The sequence below is a fragment of the Pinus tabuliformis genome, chromosome J (assembly GCF_031772625.1).
Source record: "Pinus tabuliformis cultivar Carrire ecotype Pingquan chromosome J, CPIR1, whole genome shotgun sequence".
NCBI classification, from domain to species: domain Eukaryota; kingdom Viridiplantae; phylum Streptophyta; class Pinopsida; order Pinales; family Pinaceae; genus Pinus; species Pinus tabuliformis.
This window is the reverse complement of record NC_142295.1, coordinates 353,414,885-353,440,275: the sequence shown is the minus strand read 5'-3', so window position 1 is coordinate 353,440,275 and position 25,391 is coordinate 353,414,885. Positions and strand designations below refer to the sequence as shown.

The window sequence follows — 25,391 nt, the reverse complement described above, 5'->3', positions numbered from 1 at the left end:
ACTGTGTTTAGGGCCTCCTCCTTAGGAAGTGGAGAGAAATCAAGAGAGAAGTGTGTGTGAAATGACTCTCAAGTCATCACCATTTATACTAAAACGTTGAGCACATGCGGGTGTTATTTAGTTGCCTGCCGACCTTGACGAATTGTCTTATAACACAAATAAATTCATAATTCCATGAATACTTATCGGAATTGGATGATCTTTAGATTAATCCTACACCTCTCAATGAGAGGGATCCAAGAAAAATATCAGCTACCATAAATAAGATGACCCACATGGAGTTTGGCCCTAGTTGCCAATTTTAACAGACATCATACTACAAGCTCTTTGACACCATGCTTGACAACTTCTTCTGCAGTTGCTGGAAGTCCACTAGAGCAAAAGAATAATACAAATGATGGAAAGAAATCTGTCTCACTAGTGTCATCATCTCCAAGCTATATTTGTTTTGGATACGCTGTACCTGTCTTATTTCCTCCAGTAGACACGATGCCAATTATCACTAACTCAGTTCCAGATTGTATGTCCCAAGATATGAAAAGTTCATATAATAACATATTTCACCCTGCTACTACATCACCACGTAAGTTGTTGCTAAGGGTTGTTAGCTCTTTTGAGGAACTTTTAGCTCCACCAAATGCTGTCTCCTTGCACATTCGTGTTTCTGAATCAATGAGAAACTTTTCATTGAGCCCTGAAACTAAACTTCTCTCTGGCACACAAACACCTCATGTCTCGTCCCCTATTTGTGGCCCTGTTTCTGCTCCAATACAGAGACCTGCGCCTATTGAGTCTCCCATCTCTAAACTATTTCCTTTAGAATTTGTTGCTGAAGTGCATGTTGTTGGAGACTAGATCCATCCTATCACAGAGCCTTGGGGTTTGCGGTCATTGTCTCTAGATGGTGGAGATGGTGTATTCAAATGGAAGATGTGGGACACACCGTAGCTTGGACAGGGCAACCTTCCCAATGAAGGCAAGCCTCCTTCTTGGCTCCCTGGTGGTAATGGCATGCTAGAACAGGAAAAAGATTTTCTACACCCGCTTCCCAAAAGAAATTTCCTTTCGGCGTTTGAACCAGAAAGTCATCTTCCCTCTTGTCTGTTTACTCCACTACATAACCCCAACGACAATACTCTAAGTAGTGAGGACTGCATAGACGTAGCATCAACCAACTTTTGGTTTTGCAGAAGGAAATTGGAGTCATGTTGCCCAACATTGGGTATCACCTAGTTTTTCGAAAGGAGTTACCCAGGGAGAGGTGGCACAATTTTTACTGGGTCTTGCATATAATTCGACTTTCAGTGGGTATTCTACTAGGCCTTGATAGCCTCTTTGCAGTACTAAATTCTCAAAAGAAATTAAAGAATGGACTGTAAGTTTTGGTGATCTCACTCGACACCTTCTAACCTTACTACAGGAACCTAAAGCAAATTTTGGATTGGTAGGGTTGGGGATTAAATATTCCCAGGTGAATATTGAGAGGTGGCTCACTGATATTCCACATGTCAGCTTCATTTGTGTATATGGTACCCCTGGCATTGGAAAAACAACATTGCTTAGAAGTGTCTATACCACCTACAAGGTTAGTTATGTGTTTGATGATGTGATTTGGGTTATAGTCGCTAACAGTATTCCAGATTTACAAAATGCTATTGCTACCAAAATCAATTTAGCCAATCCACATTGGAATTGTTATGGTATGATTACGAAGAAGACAAAGTTATCCGACTATCTGAAGGCGAGGAAATTTCTTCTGGTTATAGACGGCTTGTGGACTCCGCTTAATCTTAATGAAATTGACGTAGCATATGACAACGACAAAGGCAACAAAGTTGTATTCTCTATGGGGTACAGAGACCTAATAGACGAAATGAAAGCATAAAAGTTCATGAAAATACAATCCCTCTGCACCGGGCAAGCATGGCAGTTGTTGAAAATGCAGTCTCTATCCATCGACGATTCATGGGAGTTGTTTCGCAGAACTGCTTTTCAAAGTGACCGTGATTTGTCTGACATAGAGTATATTGCCATAAAAGTTGCTGCCCATTGTAAAGGTTTTGCCCCTTTTCATATTGGACACGACCAAATCAACGGGGAGCAAAAGTGATGGAGAGTTTTATTATGATGCTTTAAAACAGTTAGTGAAAGAAGAAGAGCTTGAAGATGAGCCAACTAACTAAGGGCCTGTAGATGAGGAGATAGCAGGAGAAGGACTTGCAGGTGAGTCGACAGACCAAGGGCTTGCAGATGACGAGATAACAGAAGAACTTGCAAGTGAGCCAACGAACCAAGGGCCTGCACATGAGGAGATAGCAGAAGAACCTGCAGGTGAGTTGACAGACCAAGGGCCTACACATGAGGAGATAGAAGAAGAACCTACAGATAAGACGACAAAACAAAGGCCCTTGGAGGATGGCATATATGTTGCACCTGATGTCAAGGCCAAGTAGATGCCAATATCATGAAAGGACACGATCGTATGAATCCGTACGATGTCCGATGACTAGTGGACTTAAAAATAAATAATACAATTTTTAACAAATAAAAACCACTTCATAAAATTATTATAAAGTCACTTTGTTACATCATAAAGTAACTTTGTAATACATTTTTATAAAGTCATCTTAAAAAAAATAAAAAATAAAAAATAAATATAAAGTTCTTTATTATATTTAAAAAAAGAAGGGGGAAATAGACAACCTTGGTTTCAAGATAGTGTTACCAGCAAAGTATACAAGTTGAGGTACCAGTGACGTCGAGTTACATATGCCGAGATGACAAACACAAGATGAAGAAAATTGTCAGCAATATAGCTTTGAGGACAAAGCTTTTGAAGGAAGGGGCAATGTTATGAATATAAATTATATAAAATAAAATGAATATAAATAAATATAAATAATAAATAATCAAAATAATGATTATCTTAAATAGTCATTAGTTAAAAGGAAGGAAGGGGCAATGTTATGAATATAAATTATATTAAAAAAATGAATAGAAATAAATATAAATAATAAATAAGAAAAATAATGATTATATTAAATAGTCATTAGTTAAAAGGCATGTCTTTTAGACATGCCCAATCATGAAATGACACCCGCCTAGGTATATAAGCAGGGCCTCATTGTAACATTCAATCATCTTGTACATCTTTATATTATTAATAAAATGTTATTTATAAATACATTTGTGTATTTTATATTAAAAGCACAAACACTCTTAAGTTTTGTTGCTTTAGCTACCTGGTAGAATGTTATAGGAATACATGATGACAGTTGAGACAAGGTCAACTGTACAGATGAAAAGTATTGAGGGAAGCTCAATATCTGGCACCTAGCAACTATGAAGCCAAGATGTGTTCATCTTGTAAGGTTGCAATGTGAGAAGATAACCTAAAGGTGAAGGAAAATCACTTTCATGAAGTAGCCATGATCAGATAGAAGTTTGGGAAGGCTCAATACAATGCGTTCATGTCAAAGATGGAAATTGATGAGCAAGAAAGATGACTTGGATCCTGTCACAAGAAGGAAGAGTAGAGATGGTTTCATGATACCTCGAAAAGAAGCAGGCTCGATGCAAGAGATGCGAAGGCAAGAGGGAGTCATGTAGTTATGGAAAATTGGTAGCTGAACTCTGGTGTGTTGGAATTTCTAAGTTTAACCCGTTAGAAATTCATCCTGTACTATTTGATTTATTTCTTCCTACTTGTTCAATTACTTAACAAGTTATTTACCATATCAACACATACAGATCATCAACTGAAAGAAACAAGCACACAAGTGACACTGTTGTTTTTGGACTAATGTCCCCGGAAAAACTCAATGCAGGAAAACTAGCGTAGCTATTCAGCGGGTTTTATTATTATGCAGTTTCAAAATACTACCAGGGTGCCAGAAATGGCTCACCCAACAGAGAATTCCCTCGGCAGTAGTACCTCTCAATCAAAGACAGATATTCCGGCTAAATCACCAGATGACTGATCCCACAACAACAATACAACTTCTGTTGCTCTGCGTCACCCTAATAGGGACTGCGTCACCCTATCCAGCTCTCTCGCTCCAATCTGTCCCACGAAAATCTCCTCGTACTTGTCGTTCTCAACCGAGTCAACTGGGAACGGACAAGATTCTAGAACGGACAAGATTCTAGCCTTCCAAACTACGAAGTTTGAGGCTCCATCCAGTCTATCATGACCTCTTAGCCGATTCACTGCCATTTCGTTGCTCCTCTTTCGACTCTTTCGAGTCTCTCAACTTCCCGTCTAGAAGTTCTCGGTGTGACTCCCTCTGAGCCTCGATTTCCCTCCTAGAAACCCCTCTGCCAATGTCGAGATGCCCCACGCCGATCGTTTGTGCGACTGCACCATTGATCCAGATTTCTTGGCTAGAAATCCTTGACAGCAACTCCCTCCTCCTTGGTCTTGCCCTGTTAGGTACTGTTTTGACCACAGTACCCCACTAGCTTCACTTCGCAACTCACCCACAACCTCCTATGCCTAAGCAATATGAAGGTATGAGCCTCTAGGCTCTGCGCAATCCCGTCACCAGCAAAATCTGCACCTCTTGGCGACAACGTCGATCCTTCCTGATTGAGAAAGATGACTGGGCACTGCGTAGGTCAGGTCTGCTCCTTTCTGCCTTAGCGTTGATCCTCCTCCTGTCTCGAACTGATTATGCAGGCTCTCTACGTCACCCCTTCCTTGCTGCTTGCTGCTAGGAACAACTTCTGTAACTCGGGATAGCAGTTTTTGCTGTTGCTGCTCTGCTCGGCTGATGCCTTCAGTTATCCTGTGATTTGCAACCACCCTCTGATACCATGTTGGAATTTCTAAGTTTAACCCGTTAGAAATTCTTCATGTACTATCTGATTTATTTATTCCTACTTGTTCAATTACGTAACAAGTTATTTACCATGTAAACACTGAAAATAAATACAAGTACATTATCAACACATACAGATCATCAGCTGAAAGAAACAAGTACAAAAGTGACACCGTTGTTTTTGGACTAATAAAAAACCCAATGCGGGAAAAAAGTGCAGCTATTTAGAGGGTTTTATTATTATGCAGTTTCAGAATACAACCAGGGTGCCATAAATGGCTCACCCAATAGAGAATGCCCTCGGCAGTCGTACCTCTCAGTTGGTGACAGATATTAGGCTAAATCACTGGATGAACGATCCCACAACAACAATACAACTTCTGCTGCTCTGCGTCACCCTAATAGGGACTGCGTCACCCTATCTAGCTCTCCAGCTCCAATCTGTCCCACGAAAATCTCCCAGTGCTGCCTCTAAGGCCTGTGTCTGCCTCTCTGGCCCAGCGTCAGCCTAGAGTTAGCCTATCTGGCCCAGCATCAGCCTCTCGGGGCTCTGCGTCAGCCTCTGGAGCCTCTACGTCTCACATGTTGGCCCTCATTGGCTCTGCGCAGCTCTTGGATGCCTCTGCGTGGCCTCTGACCACCTCTGTGTCAACCTCTCCCGGCTTCTGCGCTAATCCTCTTGGTACTAACTCCGCTTCTCTGCTATGTATTCATTGCCCCTCAGCTGCAACTCAGATCACTTCACTCAATTTCCTCAACAAACCCTGCCCTAGAAAATCGTGTTCTTGATCTCTCTCAGTGTGTTGTCCAAGTGACCCTCAAGCTTCCTCTTATACTTTTCTCGTTGACAATTCAACGACCGAGATTAAGTCCCTAATCAATGGCTAAGATTAACTCTGGCTTGATCCATGACTTTTGGACCCTTCTAACACAATTTTATATTAATTCACATTAATATTTTATTTTCCCTAAGTTTAGACTTAGGGACTCCATTAAAAGTATTTATTATTTTAATATCTCCCAAACTGTTTAGAATCTGCCCAAACCATTTCTGGATATTGGAGATCTCATGTTCTTTAGCCTCTCCAACAATTTTCGTGGCTAGAGCACATCCGATGCTACCCCAAACGAACACTCCCTCTTAGTGAGGACTGTGCTCTAGTAAATCTCCTCACTGAGCATCACCCTGATCATCCGGCATCGGTCCTGGTGCTGATGCTAGGCCTGCTGCCCAACATCACTGTTGCATCATGTACTACTACCCATGGCCCTGCCACTGCCATTGCTGCATCCGTACGACAACCCCTCTCATCATGCTACATCGTGCTGCCCATAGCATTGCCACTGCTAACTGTTGCACTGCAACTCAGTTACTGAGAAGTAAGTAACTGATCTCCCAACTCTGACATCTTTGTCAGGCTAGAGACACCCTCGATGCTGAAACTCCCTCTATCGCTGACAAGTGCCCCTTCTCTGACCTCTGCGTTGCTGCAACAACTCCATGCATCTCGCACTGCTGCCTCACGCTGTCCTGGGAATCCTGCACTATAGCTCCCTCTGTCGCTCCATCCGCATCCATCTCTACTGACATCCACCAGTACTGCTACTCCTCTTTGGGGCTCCCATAGCAAGGTATAATCCGAGAGGTTGGGTACCTCGAGGATCTTGCCCCTCATCGCCTGTAGTCCATCTGACTACAACTCGATGTCTCCCCACTTCCTCTCAAGTGGCGTGTGAGCATTCATGGCACAATCATCATCTGTCTCCACTTCCTTCTCCGCCCTTGCTGGCGCAGCCTTGGTCTTGGAGGCCTCTCCCTTGCTCTTCTTCCTCGGACACTGGCTCACATAGTGACCCAGTTCCCCACAGTGGAAGCATTTGACCTTGGAGAGGTCCTTCTTCTTCTGTTTCTCCTGCTTTCCCTTAGATGCTAGGGAAACATCCTCCTATTCTTGCTTCTTGATTCTGACCCCCTTGCTGCTGCTTCCCACCTTGGTCAGCCTTCTGATCTCTTCTTAGCGAAGAGACAACCACAGTTCCTCCAAATCTGGAATGGTCGACCTGCCGAGTATGCTCTGGACAAACACCTCCCAGTCTTCCGATACTGCGTTCAAGGCTGTCCTCACCATCAATTCTTGATTCAGCGTGGCCCTTATGGAAGTCAGCTGATCCCGGATCTCCTTCAATCGACCGAGGAAGGTGTCGATCTGTTCTCCCTTCTGCATCTGGTATGACCGCAGCTGATTTTCTAAGTAGCATCTTCCTCTGCACGGAAGTATGTTGATACAATTTTGTCAGGGCCTCCCACATTGCATTTGTTGTTTCCTTTTTGGCAATATGTGGTACTACATGGTCCTTGACCCCGTCAAGGATGATGCTGTTGGCCCTCGCCATTGCCTCCTCGTACTTGTTGTTCTCAGTCGGGTCAACTAGGATTGCTATCGTCTTCAAGGCGATGTGCTTGAGACGATTTTTGTTTAGAACGGACAAGATTCTGGCCTTCCAGACTACGAAGTTTGAGGCTCCATCCAGTCTATCCTAATCTCTTAACCCATTCACTACCATTTAGCTACTCCTCTTTCGACTCTCTCAACTTCTCGTTTGGAAGTTCTCGGTTTGACTCCCTCTGAGCCTCGATTTCTCTTCTAGAAACCCCTCTGCCAGTGTCGAGATGTCCCACTCTAATCGTTTGTGCGACTGCATCACTGATCCGCATTTCTTGGCTAGAAATCCTCGGCAGCAACTCCCTCCTACTTGGTCTTGCCTTGTTAGGTACTGTTTTGACCACAGTACCCCACCAGCTTCGCTCTGCAACTCACCCATAGCCTCCTATGCCTAAGCAATTTGAAGGTCTGAGCCTCTAGGCTCTACGCAATCCCGTCACCAGCAAAATCTGCACCTCCTGGCCACAGCGTCGATCCTTCTTGATTGAGAAAGATGACTGGCCACTGCATAGGTCACGTTTGCTCCTTTCTGCCTCAGCGCTGATCCTCCTCCTGGCTCAAACTGATGACGCATGCTCTCTGCGTCACCCCTTCCTTGCTGCTTGCTGCTAGGAACAACTTCTATCACTCGGGACAACTGTTTCTGCTGCTGCTGCTCTTCTCGGCTGATGCCTTTAGTTATCCTGTGATTTGCAACCAGCCTCTGATACCGTGTTGGAATTTCTAAGCTTAACCCGTTAGAAATTCTTCCTGTACTATCTGATTTATTTCTTCCTACTTGTTCAATTACTTAACAAGTTATTTACCATGTAAATATTGAAAATAAATACAAGTACAATATGAACACATACAGATCATCAACTGAAAGAAACAAGCACACAAGGGACACTGTTGTTTTTGGACTAATGTCCCCGGAAAAACCTAATGCGGGAAAACTGGTGCAACTATTTAGAGGGTTTTATTATTATGCAGTTTCAGAATACAACCAGGGTGCCAGAAATGGCTCACCCAACAAAGAATGCCCTCGGCAGTAGTACCTCTCAGTTGGAGACAGATATTCCGGCGAAATCACCGGATGAAAGATCCCACAACAACAATACAACTTTTGCTACTCTGCGTCACCCTATCCAGCTATCCAGCTCCAATCTGTCCCACGAAAATCTCCCAGCGCTGCCTCTAAGGCCTGCGTCAGCCTATCTGGCCCAACATGAGCCCAAAGTCAGCCTATCTGTCCCAACGTCAGCCTCTCGGGGCTCTGCGTCAGCCTCTGGAGCCTCTGCGTCTCACACACTGGCCCTCACTGGCTCTGCGCAGCTCCTTGCTGCCTCTGCGTGGCCTCTGGCTGCCTTTGCGTCAAGCTCTCTCGGTTTTTGCGCTGATCCTCCCGGTACTAACTCTGCCTCTTTGCTATGTATTCACTGCCCCTCAGCTGCAACTCAGATCACTTCACTCAATTTCCTCAACAAACCTTGCCCCAGAAAATCAAGTTCTTAATCTCTCTCAGTGTGTTCTCCAAGTGACCCTCAAGCCTCCTCTTATAATTTTCTCGTTGACAATTCAGTGGCCAAGATGAAGTCCCTAATCAACGACTAAGATTAACTCTGGCTTGATCCATGACTTTTGGACCCTTCTAACACAGTTTTATATTAATTCACATTAATATTTTATTTTCCCTAAGTTTAGACTTAGGGACTCCATTAAAAATATTAATTATTTTAATATCTCCCAAACTGTTTAGAATATGCCCAAACCATTTCTGGGTATTGGAGATCTCATGTGCTTTAGCCTCTCCACCAATTTTTGTGGCTAGAGCACATCCGATGCTACCCGAAATCAACATGATGAAGACAAGCTATAAGGCTTGTGGTGTTGGCTTCCTTTATTGGAAGGAAGTCTAGAATCTCTATTTTTGCTAGGGAGCAAAACGAGTCTCCTTGAATAAGGATCGAGGTTCTATTCTCAAGATTCAGGGAGAATAGGGATGTCCTCTCGATTTGAGAGGGAGTGCTTTTTGATATCACATGTGCATTCTCCTCTTCGGGCGATGAAGAGAGAATGATGCAGGAATCGATACTCTTTGAGGATGGGACAGGAATCCAAGAGAAGAGTGGTCAAAGAGGACCAATATTCTTTGAGGACTCAATTATAAAGATTTAAGATAAGAATAATCCTAAAAGGTTATACCTTATGGACATCCAGATGGGGTATGTACCTTAGAGAGGTAGTGCGGTATCACACATAAAGCCTCTCGAGATAATGCTCTTGAATTAAAAAAGAGCTTGTCCAGTTAGGCCTTAGGGATTGTGCCGATCATAATGATGATGCTTACAATATGGCTTATCAATCTGACTCTGTTAGTTTTTGTAGCATCAGATGGTGTTCTAGTCTCGAAACTTTGTGGAGAGGCCAAAACATAGGAGTTCTCCAAAAACCAAAAATTGTTTCTGGAAATTCAACCTAGAGATGGCTCAATTAAATTAATTTACCATAATTAAAAATTTCCTAAGTCTAACATAGGAAAAATGGTTAATTAATAGCAATTAATTAAGAAAGGTGAGACTTCTCTAGAATCTCACACAGATCGACTTGGAGATGATCTCAACCATCGATTAAGTTTTAATCGCGCCCGTTGGAGTCCCAACTAGAGATTATAAGAATAGGTCGATGGGTAGATGGAGAACACACCAGTGCAGATACTCAGTGACCAAGGCAGTTCGATTTTGTAGTAGTAGGTGATTCAACAATGAGATTGAGCCAGTGATCGAGTAGCAGGTGGTAGAGGGGCAACATGGCAGTATTCTGGAAGAGTTTCCAGTTTTGGAGAGTCAGATAGAAGAGGCCGAAATTTATCTCTAGGAGGCAGCACAGAGCCTCAAGATAAGCAGTTCGATTGGCTTAAGGGAAGGTCGTTTCAGTTTCCAGAGCCCAGGAGGATTTTCCAGTGTGCCAGAGAGACATTTTCCCAGTCAGTAGTAGGCAAGGTGTCTTGATTTGCATCAATTCCGGGACAAGCGTGTGATGGTCTATGTAGAGGTGACACAGGGCTTGCGCAAAGGGTTTGGATGGCTTGCTTTCCAGAGGTTAGACTGAGCTGAGATTGCGTGGAGAGGGGGGTAAAATTCCCTCAGATATTTTTGCCAGTATTTCTCTTAGATAGAATTGCTAGTTTGGCGACATTTTTACTGTACTCAAAATTTTTGTTGTTACATAATAATTAAAACCTTCAATGCTGCACCGATTTTTCCACATTGGGTTTTTCCAAGACTTTTGTCCAAAAATAACCGTCAATTTTATTTTGTGTGTGCTCTATTTTCTCAGTTCCAGTTTTCATTTTCCGCAACATTTTTATTTGTGAAGAAATTATAGTGCGATTAATTCGATATTAATCAAAAAATTAATAAACTGAATAAGAAGTTAGGAGAACTAATTCCAGTTGTTGCATTTCAAGGAATTTTCACATGGTATCAGAGCATATTTAACGGACATGAAGCTTAGAGGCGGAAGAGAGAAAATTTTGCTATTAAGAGGGAGCAATAGGCCAAAATTTTTAGAGGCTGCGCAGTTCCTAGCTAGGTAGTGCGAATTGCTGGGCAAGGGTTCGATTTTTAGTTGCAGAGTGGCAAAAAAATTGATTTGTCCAGAACAACGATTCTAGAAGGCAGAGGGAGCAGTAACAACTTAGTATTTTTGTAGAGTAGATTCCTTGTCTGGGCATAGAGGGTTTTGCAACAGTTTGTAGTTACAGAATCAGTGCCGGGTGGAAGAGAAAATGCACACACAGAGGGAGATTTCCCTTAGAAGGTTTCTAGTTCAGAAATCCAATATTTCCAGTTGCAGCAGGGGCTGGAAATTTTCACTCCAGAAGGGAGTACGAATAACAGAGCTAGTAGCCAAGTAGGAGAGGAGGTGATTCATGTTTATTTCCCAGTTTTTGAGTTTCACAGATTTTGCAGTTGTCTTGAGGTGGCCATACGAGATTGCCAGAATAGGTCGTGCGAGTTAGCGAAAATGCAGATCTGGGCAACAGATTGACTTCCAGTTGCCAGAGACAGGCACTGGAGGAAGTGCGAGTTGCAAAGCATAGAAAGGTCCCAGTAAGGGACAAGGCTTAAAAGGAGACAGTAAGGTACCAAATCCAGGTGGAGGAGGAATATGAGACTCCAGTGTGCTGGATGGGCAGGGTCCAACGCAGTTACAACAAGGAGATCAATTAGATCAGCTCCAGTTTGTTGCAGCGGGACCATCACCTTCGCTATAGGAGACCGCAGTTTCACAGTAGCAAGATTTAGTGTCAGCAAAGCTAGTATTAGGTGCAGACAAACTAAGTCTCGGATCTAGAGTAGAAAGAGGGAAACAAGACCCTACAACTTCCACTACAAAAATATGTATCTTCGGACTTGTCTAAGCATCTGTTTCTCGATGATCCTTCTACATACATCAACTTGGAGTTCATTCCAGAACGCAATCATCCATGGATGGATCAACCTCGACATGCATACACTATCTCAGTTATGAACCTTGTCTCGACATATATATATACTCTTGACATAAGTTCTGTTTTGATGATAACAGTAACTACTACAATCTTGGTGAAGGGTTTTGCTTCAGTTGCTCATGGTTTTAAGGTGCACGAGAGGGATTTTCGTGTTCATAGTTTGTTGATACTAGATAGCTTTGCATGGATTGTTACTTATATCGTGAACTTGTTGTTTCATGATGGATCAGTGAGAAATTGCTAAATCTTAAAGGGGTGTTGGAAAAGGATAAAGCAACCTTGGGTTGCTAAGCTATGCACCAAACAAACGCCAATCTTTAAAGTAAAAGGCGCACTAGAGGGGTGGAATAAGCACGCAGATGAAAAGGCTAACTCATGCCACCATGACTACTCCCTCCTTACGTTATTACACTTAAGATGTTGGACCCCCATTAACTATTCTCATGGTTGTGACACCTTCCTTGAAGTCTTTCACACTCTATCACCACCATTATGACACACACCTATGGATTGGTGGGTTGACCTGGGACATGTCACTCCCTTGGAGGTTGGGAGCAGCTAATAGGGTTGTTGGCCTAATCATCTCTAACATAAGTGAGGTAACCTATTTACAAATTCTGATGATACCCGATCTAGGTAGAAATTTGAAGATGAGTTTTTTGTGGAGTATTTCTATGCCTCTAACCTTAGATATGGTCCACTATGTTGCTTTAATGGTTTGATGTCCTAATGAAGTTGATCTCAATTGATCTTTAGAGATTTTGTTTAGGTGGTATCACATATGCAGTAGAGGTCCCTTAAGGAATAACTTCATTACACTTCAACACCTTCTAGGGGGTTCTTTGCCTCATTTTGAGAGCATACATGACCTTGTGGCCCCAACATTTCCCCTCTATAGATGAGCCTTGGGACTTGAGCAACTTCCACATGCCACTACACCTCTTGATGAGCCTCGAAAAAATGAAAAACTGAGCTTGAAAGCTTGAGTGCTGGACGATTTGATGATGTGCCCTGATGGACCCAAGACCACCCTAGGCTGGCCTTGACCCTATTTGATGGACAATACCTTGTTCTGGAGCCAAGTTGAGGATGGTTATTACTGAGATGACTTGGGAGGGCTAGCGCATCCCTCTTCAATGCTAATGCTTGCCCTTAAAGGTGTAGCTCACTCCCACATGCATGGAAAGGGTGACATAGGGACTTTCTTGGATGATTTCATGGTGGAGGAGGCACCTTTTGTAGATGTTCACATGCACTTTAGGACTTTCTTGGAGTGAGGAGCACTCTTGGAACCTTGCTTTAGTTCCTTGATGCCTAGTTGCCTACTTTGGAGGATGTTTTCATGGTGGAGATCATTTTTCTCCCACATGTGTGAGTTACTTTTGGCATCTTGTTATGTTTTAAAGCTATTTCAAGTTTGGCTTGTGACCTTTGACTTTGTTGAATGCTTAAGGAATCCATTTTTAGGGGTTTTTCTTGTACAATTAGTGAAATAAGGTTTGGTTACCTCATATAAATAGAGGGGAGTCTTATTCACTTATTCATCATCATTCATCATCACAATTCTCTCTCTTTTGAAGTGCACACTAGCTTTTTGTCTCTTTCTAGTTAGCTACAATGTGATTCTATGGTGTGGATTGCGCTTGGAGAAGGATTTTTTCTTGAGGATGGTTTCTTGGGATTGATTGAAGAGATTCTTGTTGAAATTTTGTAAGTTTATTGTTATCTTCTATATTTTGCATTCTATCTTGTGTAAATTAGGGTTTCTACATGTGCCATGGTTAAAATTGCTATATTTATCTAGAAATATTTATTCCTTGTGCCATGTGAAATTGTTTTCCTTGAATCCTTCAAGAGAACTTCGAGTTGTGCATCTCTTGAATTTAAAATCTTCCTATTAAGGAAGCCACTAGGGTTTGTAAGAAGAGGCTTTAGCCTTCTCACCCTCTTCATCAAGGCTGTTGCCACTAAATTTGCACTAGGTAACTCCATTTATCCATTTAGATCAAGGCACTAGTCTAGGTGGTGGTGATCAATCTCTCTACTTTAACTATTTTCTCTCTCTTCTCTCTAAAATTATGGATATTTAGGGTCAGGGTTAGGGTTTCTTTGAAATATTGCTAAAAAGTAATTCTACTTGATGTGTTATTTCCCTTTAGTAGGGATTGCATTAAATAATTGATAAAAAGAAAAATATAGCATTTATTGCATTATAAGACCCTAATTCTAGGGTTGACGTCATCATTATATTGCTGTCTTATGCATGTTTCAGCCATAAAGAATCAATTGCAAACCCCATACCTTGCATATCTAATTGATAGTCTTTATCCTTTGTTGATTAATCATTGTAAGACTATTTCTTCTAGCTGTTATATAATATTGCGTGCCATATCATTGAAAACCTATCAAACCGTAACTTATAACAACTCCCTAGTTGGTCTAGGAGTAGAGTGCTTGAACTTCGATAAAGAATATCTCAGACCTTCTAGCTTTGACAGTACCCTATCCGAATCATTAGACCTATCCATCATCTTGAACCCTTCTTGTTGAATATTCTTTAGGTGATCTGTATATAGGGAAGCCTCCCTTGTGGTTTATACATCGCTAAATAGTTGGAGAAAAGCTATTGAGGTGACAGTGGTAGTTGATCTCTTGTTGCCACGAGGTCTAGATCCACCTAGTGAGGCTTTGCACTAGGTCTGCTAGATTTTTCTGTAGCATGTACCATCTGTGAATTGCAAACAAGTGCGTGTGGTTTCCATATGGGTTTTCCATGTTCTTCGTCAATGTTCTGTAGCTTTGACAATATTGGAGAGACAACTATAATTTTTCTATGATGCATGCAAAGCTCTGAATTTAATTCAGCTTGGCTCTGATACCAAATGTTGGATTTAAATATGCAAAACAATAAAATCATTCCATGTGAAAGCATGGGACACTAAGGACTTAAAATGGAGAAACCTGGTAAGGGGAAATTCTCTGCTATCATTGCATTACACTTGTGTTTCTTCAATTGTACAATCAATGGCATTATATGTATTAGGTGACCATAACAAATGGTCATAATTAGATATTGGTTGATAATTGCATTCAACCATCTCCATAACTATATCTCGTAAATTTTAATCACTCCATGCATCTGTCCATTAATTTTCATCCCCAACTTCTCTTGTTTATCCTCATCATTGTTCATACATGGACTTTTATTCATGGTATATAACATTATACATTACAATGTATATATGAATCATCACAAGTATGAGCTAATCCTTCGGTTTTGGTGTTGTTAGGGTACTTTGGTCTGTGGATAACATGGTTGGGGCATGGGTGCACATGTTCCAAAAAGTTTCGGGGTTGGCCTTCTTTCAGAGGAAATAGTGCAGGTCTGAGCCTGATGTATGGTGGGGTGAGGTTTACACTTATGCATAATTGGATCAACGCACATGACATCAGAGGAGCTTCAACAATACTTCTTTTGAGTTGACACCATTATGAGAAACTTTTTGGATCAAGTGTGTGTTGGGGGGAGGGGGCATTGTTATCAATAGTAATCCAAAAACTGTTTCTAGGATTTTAGATTTAAATCTTTGTAAATAGTTGGTAAATGAATGTTTAATTTAGTTAACACTGAGTTACGTTTTGTGGTTAAGGTTTTGGGGTAGTTGAATGGATCTCTTATTATTTATGAGTTTTCATGTCTTGGTATTGTGTGTAGTTCATTTGCACACCCCAGGGTTGTATGACTGTTTTTAGTAATTGAATTCTTTTGTTTATCCTTCTTCAACCTTGTATTAAATGTTCGGTACCATGCTTTCCATTTTCCAACACCAAGGGTGAACTGGGAGGAAATAACAAAATGCAAAGTTGTTTCTATAAAGTGAGGGGGTCCTTCTATAAGTGGATCCATATGTATGTGGAGTAAATATCTTAGTCAGTGAAGTGACACGTCATTTTACCATAGTCTCTCACACTACCTGAACTCCTGGTTTCCAGTCTACAATCTAAGAGCCAACAACACCATAACTAGGCAATTCCTGATGTTCAAGCCCCTAAGCTAGGCCTAATATACAAGCTTGGCATGCATTATAGCTGACAAATTGCATTTTACCTCGTTTTGTGTCTATGGTTGATTGTAAGTCTTTTTCTTTAGGTTCTGTTACTGTGCCACCCACTAAGAATATGTGTGCAGTGGGTTAGTTGAATAGCATTGGTAAGTCAGCAAACACATTTGAGCCTGCCCTACTCTCTACATAAGTTTCACAAACTGAGCAGGCTGTACATTTGATCCTGCCCTACTCTCTAGATAAGTTTCACAAAATGAGCAGGCTGTACATTTGATCCTGCCCTACTCTCTAGATAAGTTTCACAAAATGAGCAGGCTGCTTAGTTATAAAATGGTGCTCTGTATATTGAGGGGGCCCCTCAAATTCTGGTACATTGTTGATGGTCACGGATCAGGTCTTAATAGTTGCAGGATACATAATTTTCCTCAGATAATCCCAAGTTGCGAATTAAAGTGTTAATGCTGAGGAGCTTGCCAATTATTTGGTGAAACTAGAACATAGAAGTTATCAATGAATGCTTTATGGATGTGGCCTGAGCCAGGAACTGAGTTTGTTCAACTTACAGATCTTTTTCCTAAGTATTGATTCTCCCCTTTGATATGATGATTCTCGTTTTGATGGAAATGTTTGATGGTATCATTCTGCAAAGTGCCATTAGTCTGTTATAGAACTTACTAGTCATAGAGCCATTCTCTTTTTAAATATGTATATTTTGGATGATAGAATCTTCAAACATAAAAAATTTGTAGGCAATAATAGCTAATAAATGTGAGATTATCTGGATACAATCTTCATTGTACATTTCAACCAATTGGATCGTTTCATTGTGAATCTCTATATGAAGAATCGATTTGAAGTCTGTACAAGGTTGATGAGGAAACTGGCTTGTACTAGGACTTGGATGAATGAGCTGAAATGTTCAAAGCCTATTTCAGTCCTACAGAAAGAGTATGCTAAGAAGATTGGGAAAAGATATAATCTTGAAATTGTCATAGAAGTAGGTCTCAGTCTTGGAAGAATGTTACAGGTCTTTAATTTCTCCTCTGTACATGGAGTGTTGATGGAGAGAGTTTCCATACTAAATACTGGTTACTTGGAACACTAATACTTGTAACACTGTCTTTTAAGTGGACTGATATGATGCTTTTCTACATATAATTGTCTTCTCATCTCTTCGACTTTGTGGAAATAGAGTATGATCCATTTAGGTGACTATCTGTTCACATGCAGATTTTATGTTGGTGCCATTTTTTTATTATAAGTTGATTTGATTGGGAATATATAGATAGATGCAGATTCTTTTTCTCATGTCTTTTACCTTTGTAATTGATTGCAAGTATAGTGTACTAGAACATAATTGGGTATTGTTCCTCTTTCAATATCCTTCTTTTACCAATTTGAAAAGTTAGGTGAAGCTCATGAATTTTCATAGTGTTCCATAATTTTTGTTGGTTATGCTTTTCAACCTTACAAGTCATATTCTAAGTTTTAATGCTGCCATTGGGCCATTATTTCTTACTCTTCTTTGGATTTCTATGACTTTTCAGGCATTACAGAAATATACAGCACGTCAGTTGAGGTTTCTTTTTGTGAACCAATTATGGGACAAGGTGAACAAAATTTTCAATACTTGTTTGAGAAAAAAACAGTTTTACCATAAATGTGGAATTTGAAATGGGTTCTTTGGAAATATGTAATGAAAGTTCCTCTAAGACAAGCAATGGTATTTTCTGGATATAATTGTGAGAAATAACTTCCTTAAAACCATAGTTTTTAAAACCGGCCCAGAAAACCGGTTACCGGTCTAACCGGCCGGTTGGAGGGCTGGCCGGTCCGAACCGGCCCTTCTAACCCGGTTTACACCCCAACGTGCCCAAAAATAGGCCCTAACCGGTAAAAACCGGCCGGTTTAGGGCGGAACCGGCCGGTTTATAGCAAACCGGCCGGTTCCGTCCTAAACCGGCCGGTTTATGGACACTGTTCACTGTTAAGTTATTATCATTGTACCACTGTCACTTCTTATGATCAATAATATTGTTGCTAAAACCAAAATAGGACAGTCAATATCTTGTTGTCCTACATCATTTGAACTTTCCTAATAAATACAAAGTCACCTTCTACAAAAGACTTTCTCAAGATACACTGCTACTTGTCACTGTTAGTGTTACTGTAAATGATGAAAACCCTTAGTCATGAACTGTGTAGTTTTTAAAATTCTCACTGTGATTAAATATGAAATAATAGTCCCTTTTTTGGTTATATTATCAAGATGCTTTTGCTTAATGTTGTTGCCTTTTGACTTGCAAAGATGACTCCAATTGTTCTTAGTATAACTAAAGATATGCCTTCAATTATAATGCTCTGAGCTAAAACACAACACTAAATTCAATCATTGGCTTAGTGCATTTTGATACTTTAAGTTGTTCAACAAGACAATGAGATTGCGGAGGGGGTCAATGTCATATATTCACAATGGGATACCTAACAAAGGTGTCTTTTATTCATATATCACATATGTCACTTCAACACTTGCTAATCTTTTGCTTATTGCAAAGTCCGAAAACTCATAAATCCAGGGCTTATCAAGATTCACCAATGACTGCAAAAGGATAGCTTTGATCTGTTCAACAGTCAACTCAAGGATCCTAATAATATTTATTCACCAATAAGAGTTGAAATTTTTCCCTTAACAAGAGATGTCCTACTCCTAACTTCTATAGATTTGTAGAGAGAATAAATATGCAGATTGAAGGACATTACATCCGGCCGGTTTATAACTTAACTGAAGACTTGTAGTAGGCCAATGGCCTCATAGCTTGCAGCATTGTTTTTGGATTTTATAGGCCATTTAGAGCCTCATTTCTTATGTATTTTGCTATTTTGTCGATGATATGTATTGCACTCGGTGCCATTTTGATATATTCACCTTTGCATGGTATATAAATGAGCAAACTTTGCATATTTTGTCTCTATTGGCTTGGAATCATGGTTTTACATCTTAAAAATAGTTTTGTTTCATTAAAAATTAATTATTTAATGTATTTTTTAAAAACCGGTTCGTTTAGACCAAACCAGTCCCGGTTAGACCGGTTCCGGTCGGTAAACCGGTTCATTAGGTGGACCGGTTCGGTCACCGGTTCCGGTTTTAAAAACACTGCTTAAAACGAGTCTACTTCGTAAGGTATTCTAGTTTGTAACAAATTAGATGGTGAAATTGCGCCTCATTCAAAGCAAGAAAAAAGCTCTTGCCTCTGTATATGTGATGGACATTTAGGAGAAAGCAGTTTCTTTCGTTCAGGAAATTTTATCTCTTCACTTTTGCCAATAAATATAAACAATACTACGTTTGAATTGCTTGATAGTAGAAAGGAAATGCACACGTTTTAATCTCATTACCTTTTCCATGATCATTGTAATTTTTTTGAAATCAATGCATCTGCTATTTCATTAATGCGTGAAGGAAAATGCACCATAAAAATTATAGATTTCCAGGTAAAGAGTATGTTCATTCCTCGTCCTTCTTAAGCAAAGACAGCAAGGATGCCAGCTTTGGTTCCAACTTCAAGAGGTTCAATGGATTTTTAATAATGCCATCCTAGATTTAAATTGTACAGCTGATCTAGGTGGATATTGGTGGCCACCTACCAATTCCACTTGGACCCCCACCATTGTTTCTTTCAGTTTCCTTAATTGTAGCACAGTTTACTATTTTTAGTAGTTTTTGGGCCCTGAACTTCTGGAGCCGTTTTTAGGCCTTAAATGACGTTTTTTGGGAAAACTGGGAGCAACATGGGTCCATGGACTGATGTTGTGTTTCCCTAAGTTGTAGTCCTCGGATAGATCTTTCTAATGAGGCATTGTGCACATCAAACGAAGATCATATGCCAAAGTTACGACCCCGGGAAGTTGATGTACTAATTTACCCAAAACGGGGCCCATAGTTTGGCGCTTCATCTCCTAGGGTTAGATTTTTGGGTAACTGTTTCTCAACAATAAATAGGCCTTCGAGCCTCATTGTAAGACAATTCAGTGGCATGTAGCCGCCACATCTCTTCTTAGAGATAAGCTACCATCGCCCTAGCTAGTTTATGTCTATTTCTGTTTGTAAGCATATTTCAGTATTTTACAGTAATGAAATGAAGTATTATTTATGCTGCATCTCTGTGTGTATGGTTATATCTGTAATTTGTTGCATCTCTATTTAAATCCGGATCAGTGGTATCAGAGCAGTCTGCTCTTTCTCTGTCTTTCTTTGCATGTTCCAACAAGGTCGGGATATAAGAAGTTAGAGCTTGAACTGGTCGAACCTTTGCCAGACCAACCTTGCAAATCCCGACGGCCTACCATGGCCAACGAAAAGAAAGACGAGGGGGCAGGAGATCCTAACAAAATCTTGCTCGAAGAGGCCCTCGAGCGACAAAGGAACGCGATGATCGACAACTTTGCCCAGATCCTTCAACGGCTACTCAGGGGCGACACATCTACTTCCAGCAGCTACTCTGGAAGTGCCACACCCTTTAAGGTACAAGTTAACTTTGACATTCCCATATTTGAGGGTCAGGTAGATGCAGACGCCGTAGATAAATGGTTAAATTTGCTAGAAGGGTATTTTTTTGTTCATGATTTTTCCGGCCGGGAAAAGATTACTTTCGCTCTTCTCAAAGCCGCCCCCCATGTCAAGGACTAGTGGGAAACCTACTGTGAGTAGAAGGATGTTGATTTGGGGTAGCATCGGATGTGATCTAGCCACGAAATTTGGTGGAGAGGTTGGGGCACATGAGATCTGCAATACCCAGAAAGGGTTTGGGCAGATTCTAAACAGATCAGGACATATTAAAATAATTAATATTTTAATGGAGTCCCTAAGTCTAAACTTAGGAAAAATAAAATATTAGTGTGTATTAATATGAATTTGTGTTAAAATGGTCCAAAAGACATGGATTAAGCCAAATCTAATCTTAGCCGTTGATTAGGGACTTAATCTCGACCGTTGAGATGTCAACAGGAAAAGTATAAGAGGAGGCTTGAGGGTCACTTGGAGTAATACACCAGATGATCAGTCATTCTATTCTCTAGAGCGGAGTTTGCTAAGAGAGATAGAATCAGTGATCGGGAGAGCAACTGAGGGGCATTGAGTACAGTGAAACAGAGACGGAAGAGATTGTGTCGGGAGAGCAGCGTAGTAGCCAAGGAGGGTGACACAGAGCCAACAAGGGCTCACGTAGGGCCACGTAGAGGCAGCCAAGTGCTGTGCAGAGCACCAGAGGGCCAGTGCAGCTGACGCAGAGGCTCCCAGAGCTGACACAAGGCCTCCTGGGGCTGACACAGGCCAAGAAAGGCTGACGCAGGGCGAGTGTGGGACAGAGAGGGGCTGACACAGTCTAGATTGGGCAGACGCTGGGGTTGTAGGAGCAGTTTTGTGTTGAGTAACTGCCAGAAGGATTTTCCGGGGTTTCAGCCAAGAGATTTCTCTCAAACTATGAGGTATAGCTGCTAAGGAAATTCTCTGTTGGGTAGGCCAGTTTCGGCACCTAGATTGTACTATGATATTGCTTAATAAGAAAACCCTCAGATAGCTGCATCGGTTTTCCCGCATTGGGTTTTTTCGGGGACATTGGTCCAAAAATAATGGGGTCATGTGGTGTGTTTGCTCTTGTTTCTTTTAGTTGCTGATTTGTAATACGTTGAGCATGCACTGGTGTTTATTTTCAGTATTTACTTTGTAAATAACTTGTTAAAGAAAAATAACAAGTAGGTAGGAATAAATCAGAAAAAGTGCATGAAGGGTTTCTAAACTAAGTAAACTTAGAAACTTCAACAAAGGATAAAAGTACGACCTCACTGTTTTCAGCCGCACCCACTTGGAATTCATTCTGGGCTACCATCAAGGAGTAGTACTACCCTGTCGGAAGCTATGAGGATCAATACATAAAGTGGACCACGCTGCGGCAAGGATGGGACCAAGACGTGCCGGAGTTTACCAATATTTTCCATACCCTTTGCACAAAGTTGGGTATCAAGGATTCAGAGCAGCATTTGGTATTCAAATATCGTGGCTGCCTGCACAGGTACATCCAGGACGAAATAGAATTCCTGAATATCTCCTCTCTCGACATGTCATACTGATATGCCGTCAAGATCGAGCAAAAGTTTAAACAGAAGAAGCGGGACTTTGGATCTGCGAATCCGAAACAAGGGAAAGGTGCCCCCAAACTGCAGAACAAAAGACAAAGCCAAGGCGGGGCGACCCAAGACAACCCGCTAAAACTGCAACCAAAGAACATCGCCACGAAGCCGAAAAAGGACACGGGAAAGTGGTGTGAGTTCCATAAGATCTCCACCCACAACAAAAGCGAGTGTCGGGCCAAACAGTCACTGGTGGCTGAGCTAAAGGTTTCAGAATCAGATGCATGTTCCGACTCTGAGTCAGAACCTGACAGGGGGAATGACAAAGGGAAGCAGATTATCGATGCGGAGCCCAATGCCACCATTGCCACCACGAAGATCCAAAAGGAGGAACTCGAAGATCCAGAGGAGGAGTGCCTGTTCCACTCCCAGATGTGGGTAAAGGGCTCCCCGCTACAGTTCATTGTCGACAGCGGGAGCCAAAAGAACCTCATTTCGGTAGAGGTCGTGAAGCGGTTGGGCTTACCAGTCACAACACATCCACAACCGTACACCATCGGGTGGCTTCACCAAGGATAGGATCTTCGCATGAGCCAGCAGTGTCGCCTTCCATACAACATCAAGCCCTTCACGGATGAGGTATTGTGTGACGTTGCTCCTCTTGATGTTTGTGATGTATTATTAGGCCAACCATACTTGTGGAAGCGACATGCTGTGTATGAATCAAGGCCTCGTGCTATTATTTTTACTTTGGGAAATAAGTTGTACAAGATACCAGAGGTAGCACCGCTTACCGCCATCTCTTTGGTTACTGCAAAGCAATGCAGTGAGCTCATTTCCAAAACCGGGAAATTTGTTTTCCTGATGATACGCCCTCAAGGAAAGAAGAAGACGGTGGCCACGACCTCCAGACAGGGCCCCTCCGCACAACAACTACAGATGGACAAGGTCGTGGAGGAGTACAAGGACATCTTCACCTCCCCCGCAGGGGTTCCTCTACACTATCAAGTCAAGCACTCCATCGATTTGACCCCATTTGCGCCGCTGCCCAATGGACCGATCTATCGACGCTCCGTTCTGGAGAACGATGAAATCAAGAGGCAGATTCAAGAGCTGCTGCAGAAAGGTCACATCCGTCCGAGTTCATCGCCCTGTGGGAGCTCGATCGTGTTGGTACAAAAGAAGGATGGGACTTGGAGACTCTGTATTGACTATCGGGCGCTGAACAAGATCACTGTCCGTAATAGGTACCCGATCCCATGGATTGATGACCTCCTGGACCAACTGAAGGGGGCAAAATATTTCAACAAGATCGATTTGAAGTCAAGATATCACCAGGTACCAATTGAACCCTTCGATGTGTGGAAGACTACCTTCAAAGCCAAGGAGGGCCTTTTCGAATGGTTGGTTATGCCTTTCGTGTTGGCGAATGCTCCTGCAACCTTCATGAGGCTAATGGATGACATCTTGTGGCGATTCACCATCTCATTTGTAGTGGTATACTTGGATGACATCCTGATCTTCAACCAGAGTTGGGAATAACACCTCCACCACATCCGACAGGTTCTCCAAACACTGCGGCAACACAAGTTATATGTGCCAATTTGGAGAAATGCACTTTTGGCATGACCCAGGTTGAATATCTGGGATACATTATTGATGAATAGGGGGTGCATGTGGATCCAGCCAAGATCCAAGTCATTCGGGATTGGCCATCTCCAACCACTCTGACAGAGCTCCGCAACTTTCTGGGTCTTGCCAACTTCTACCGCAGGTTCGTGTTGGGATTTTCTCATATCACTTGGCCCTTGAGTCAAGTCACCAATGGAGGAGCGAAAGCAAAATTCTTTTGGTTTGAATCTCAACAGAAGACATTCACAAAGTTGAAACATCACCTTTGCTCAGCGCCAGTGCTCGCATTACCTGACTTGCAACAACCATTTGAGGTCGAGATAGATGCCTCTGACTATGCTATTGGGGCAGTCCTTACTCAACACGGGCATGCAGTGACATATCACAGTGAGACACTTTTAGACACAGTCCGGAAGTATCCCACTTATGACAAAGAGATGTATTCCATTATGCAGGCCTACCGACAATGGAAGCATTACATTTTGGGGAAGGAAACGGTCATCTACACAGACCACCGACCCTTGCAGTTCATAAAGACCCAAGGAAAATTGCAGAATGATCACCATCAGAAGTGGTCCACATACCTGCAACAGTTCCATTTGAATATCAAGTATAAGAAGGGCAACACCAGTAATGTTGCAGATTGCCTCAGTCGACCACCGATCATGGCGTTAACCACCGTGCTCAACTCTTGTGGGCACAAGACTTCTGATTGGCCACTTCTCTACAAAAGCGACCGAGAATTCAGCCACACATACTAAACACTCTTGGAGGGTCAGCATGTTCCAGATTTTCACCTCCAGGATGCCCTGTTATGCCACATGGGTCACATTTGTGTTCCTTCAAGCTAGCGTGCCAAGATGATTTGGAAAGCACACTACAGTCGGGCTGTTGGGCATTCCGGGGTCGAGAAAACAGTGGCAGTACTATAAAAGTATTTCTATTGGCTGAATCTTCGATAGGATGTCGGGAAGTACATCAGATCATGCACTGCTTGCACCAATTGCCAAACCGACCATCAAGAAGCAAGGCCTCTATACCCTGTTGCCTACCCCCTAGTAGACTTTGGGAATCCATCTCCATGGATTACATGTCGGGCCTTCCTTCTACTAAGCATGGAAACGACTGTGTTTTTGTGGTTGTCGACAGGTTCTCGAAGATGGCCATTATGGTGGCCTGCAAGAAGAATATCACAGCAGAAGCCACTGCTAAACTCTTCTTTGAACGAGTGTGGGTACACTTTTGGATCCCACAGTCTATCATCTTAGATCGGGACAGCAGGTTCCTCAGTACATTTTGGTCCAGTCTTTGGTCGATGCTGGACACCAAACTCACTAAGTCCACAACTTTCCATCCCCAAACTGATGGCCAGATAGAGGTTGTCAACAGGATGATCGTACACATTATGTGCATGTACAACTCAAAGCATCCACGCACATGGGATGAGAGCCTCCCCTATGTTCAGCACAACTATAACCGGGCTCTCCACAACTCGACTGGCCACAACCCTTTTTAGGTGGGCTTGGGATTCTAGCCACTATGTCCCATTGATGTGGCCATGCCATTTGCAGCTACTCAGGCAGATTCGGCTCATGTCCAGTCCGAAACAGATAAGGCAAACAACTTCATTGAGCACATCCAACATATTCGCCAGCAGGTCCATGAAATTCTGGAGAAATCAAATGCCAAGTACAAGCATTGACATGATCAACATCGGGTGCCACACAAGTTTCAGGTGGACGACAAAGTCTGGTTGCATTTGCAAAAGGAACGCCTTACTGGAGCTTATCAGAAACTCAGACCACTCTGA

General features: G+C 42.0%; 1 protein-coding gene across 1 annotated transcript in view; it reads left to right on the top strand.

Moving 5' to 3' along the window:
- Positions 1 to 17,519, top strand: part of LOC149227219 (putative cysteine--tRNA ligase) — a 211,522-nt gene extending 194,003 nt beyond the window's left edge. Inside the window, exon 13 of the mRNA XM_089377718.1 lies at positions 17,371 to 17,519. Coding sequence (XP_089233844.1) covers positions 17,371 to 17,496 — 126 coding nt within the window. The 3' untranslated portion in view covers positions 17,497 to 17,519. The remainder of the gene's footprint in view (positions 1 to 17,370) is intronic.
- The last annotated feature ends 7,872 nt before the right edge of the window (positions 17,520 to 25,391 follow it).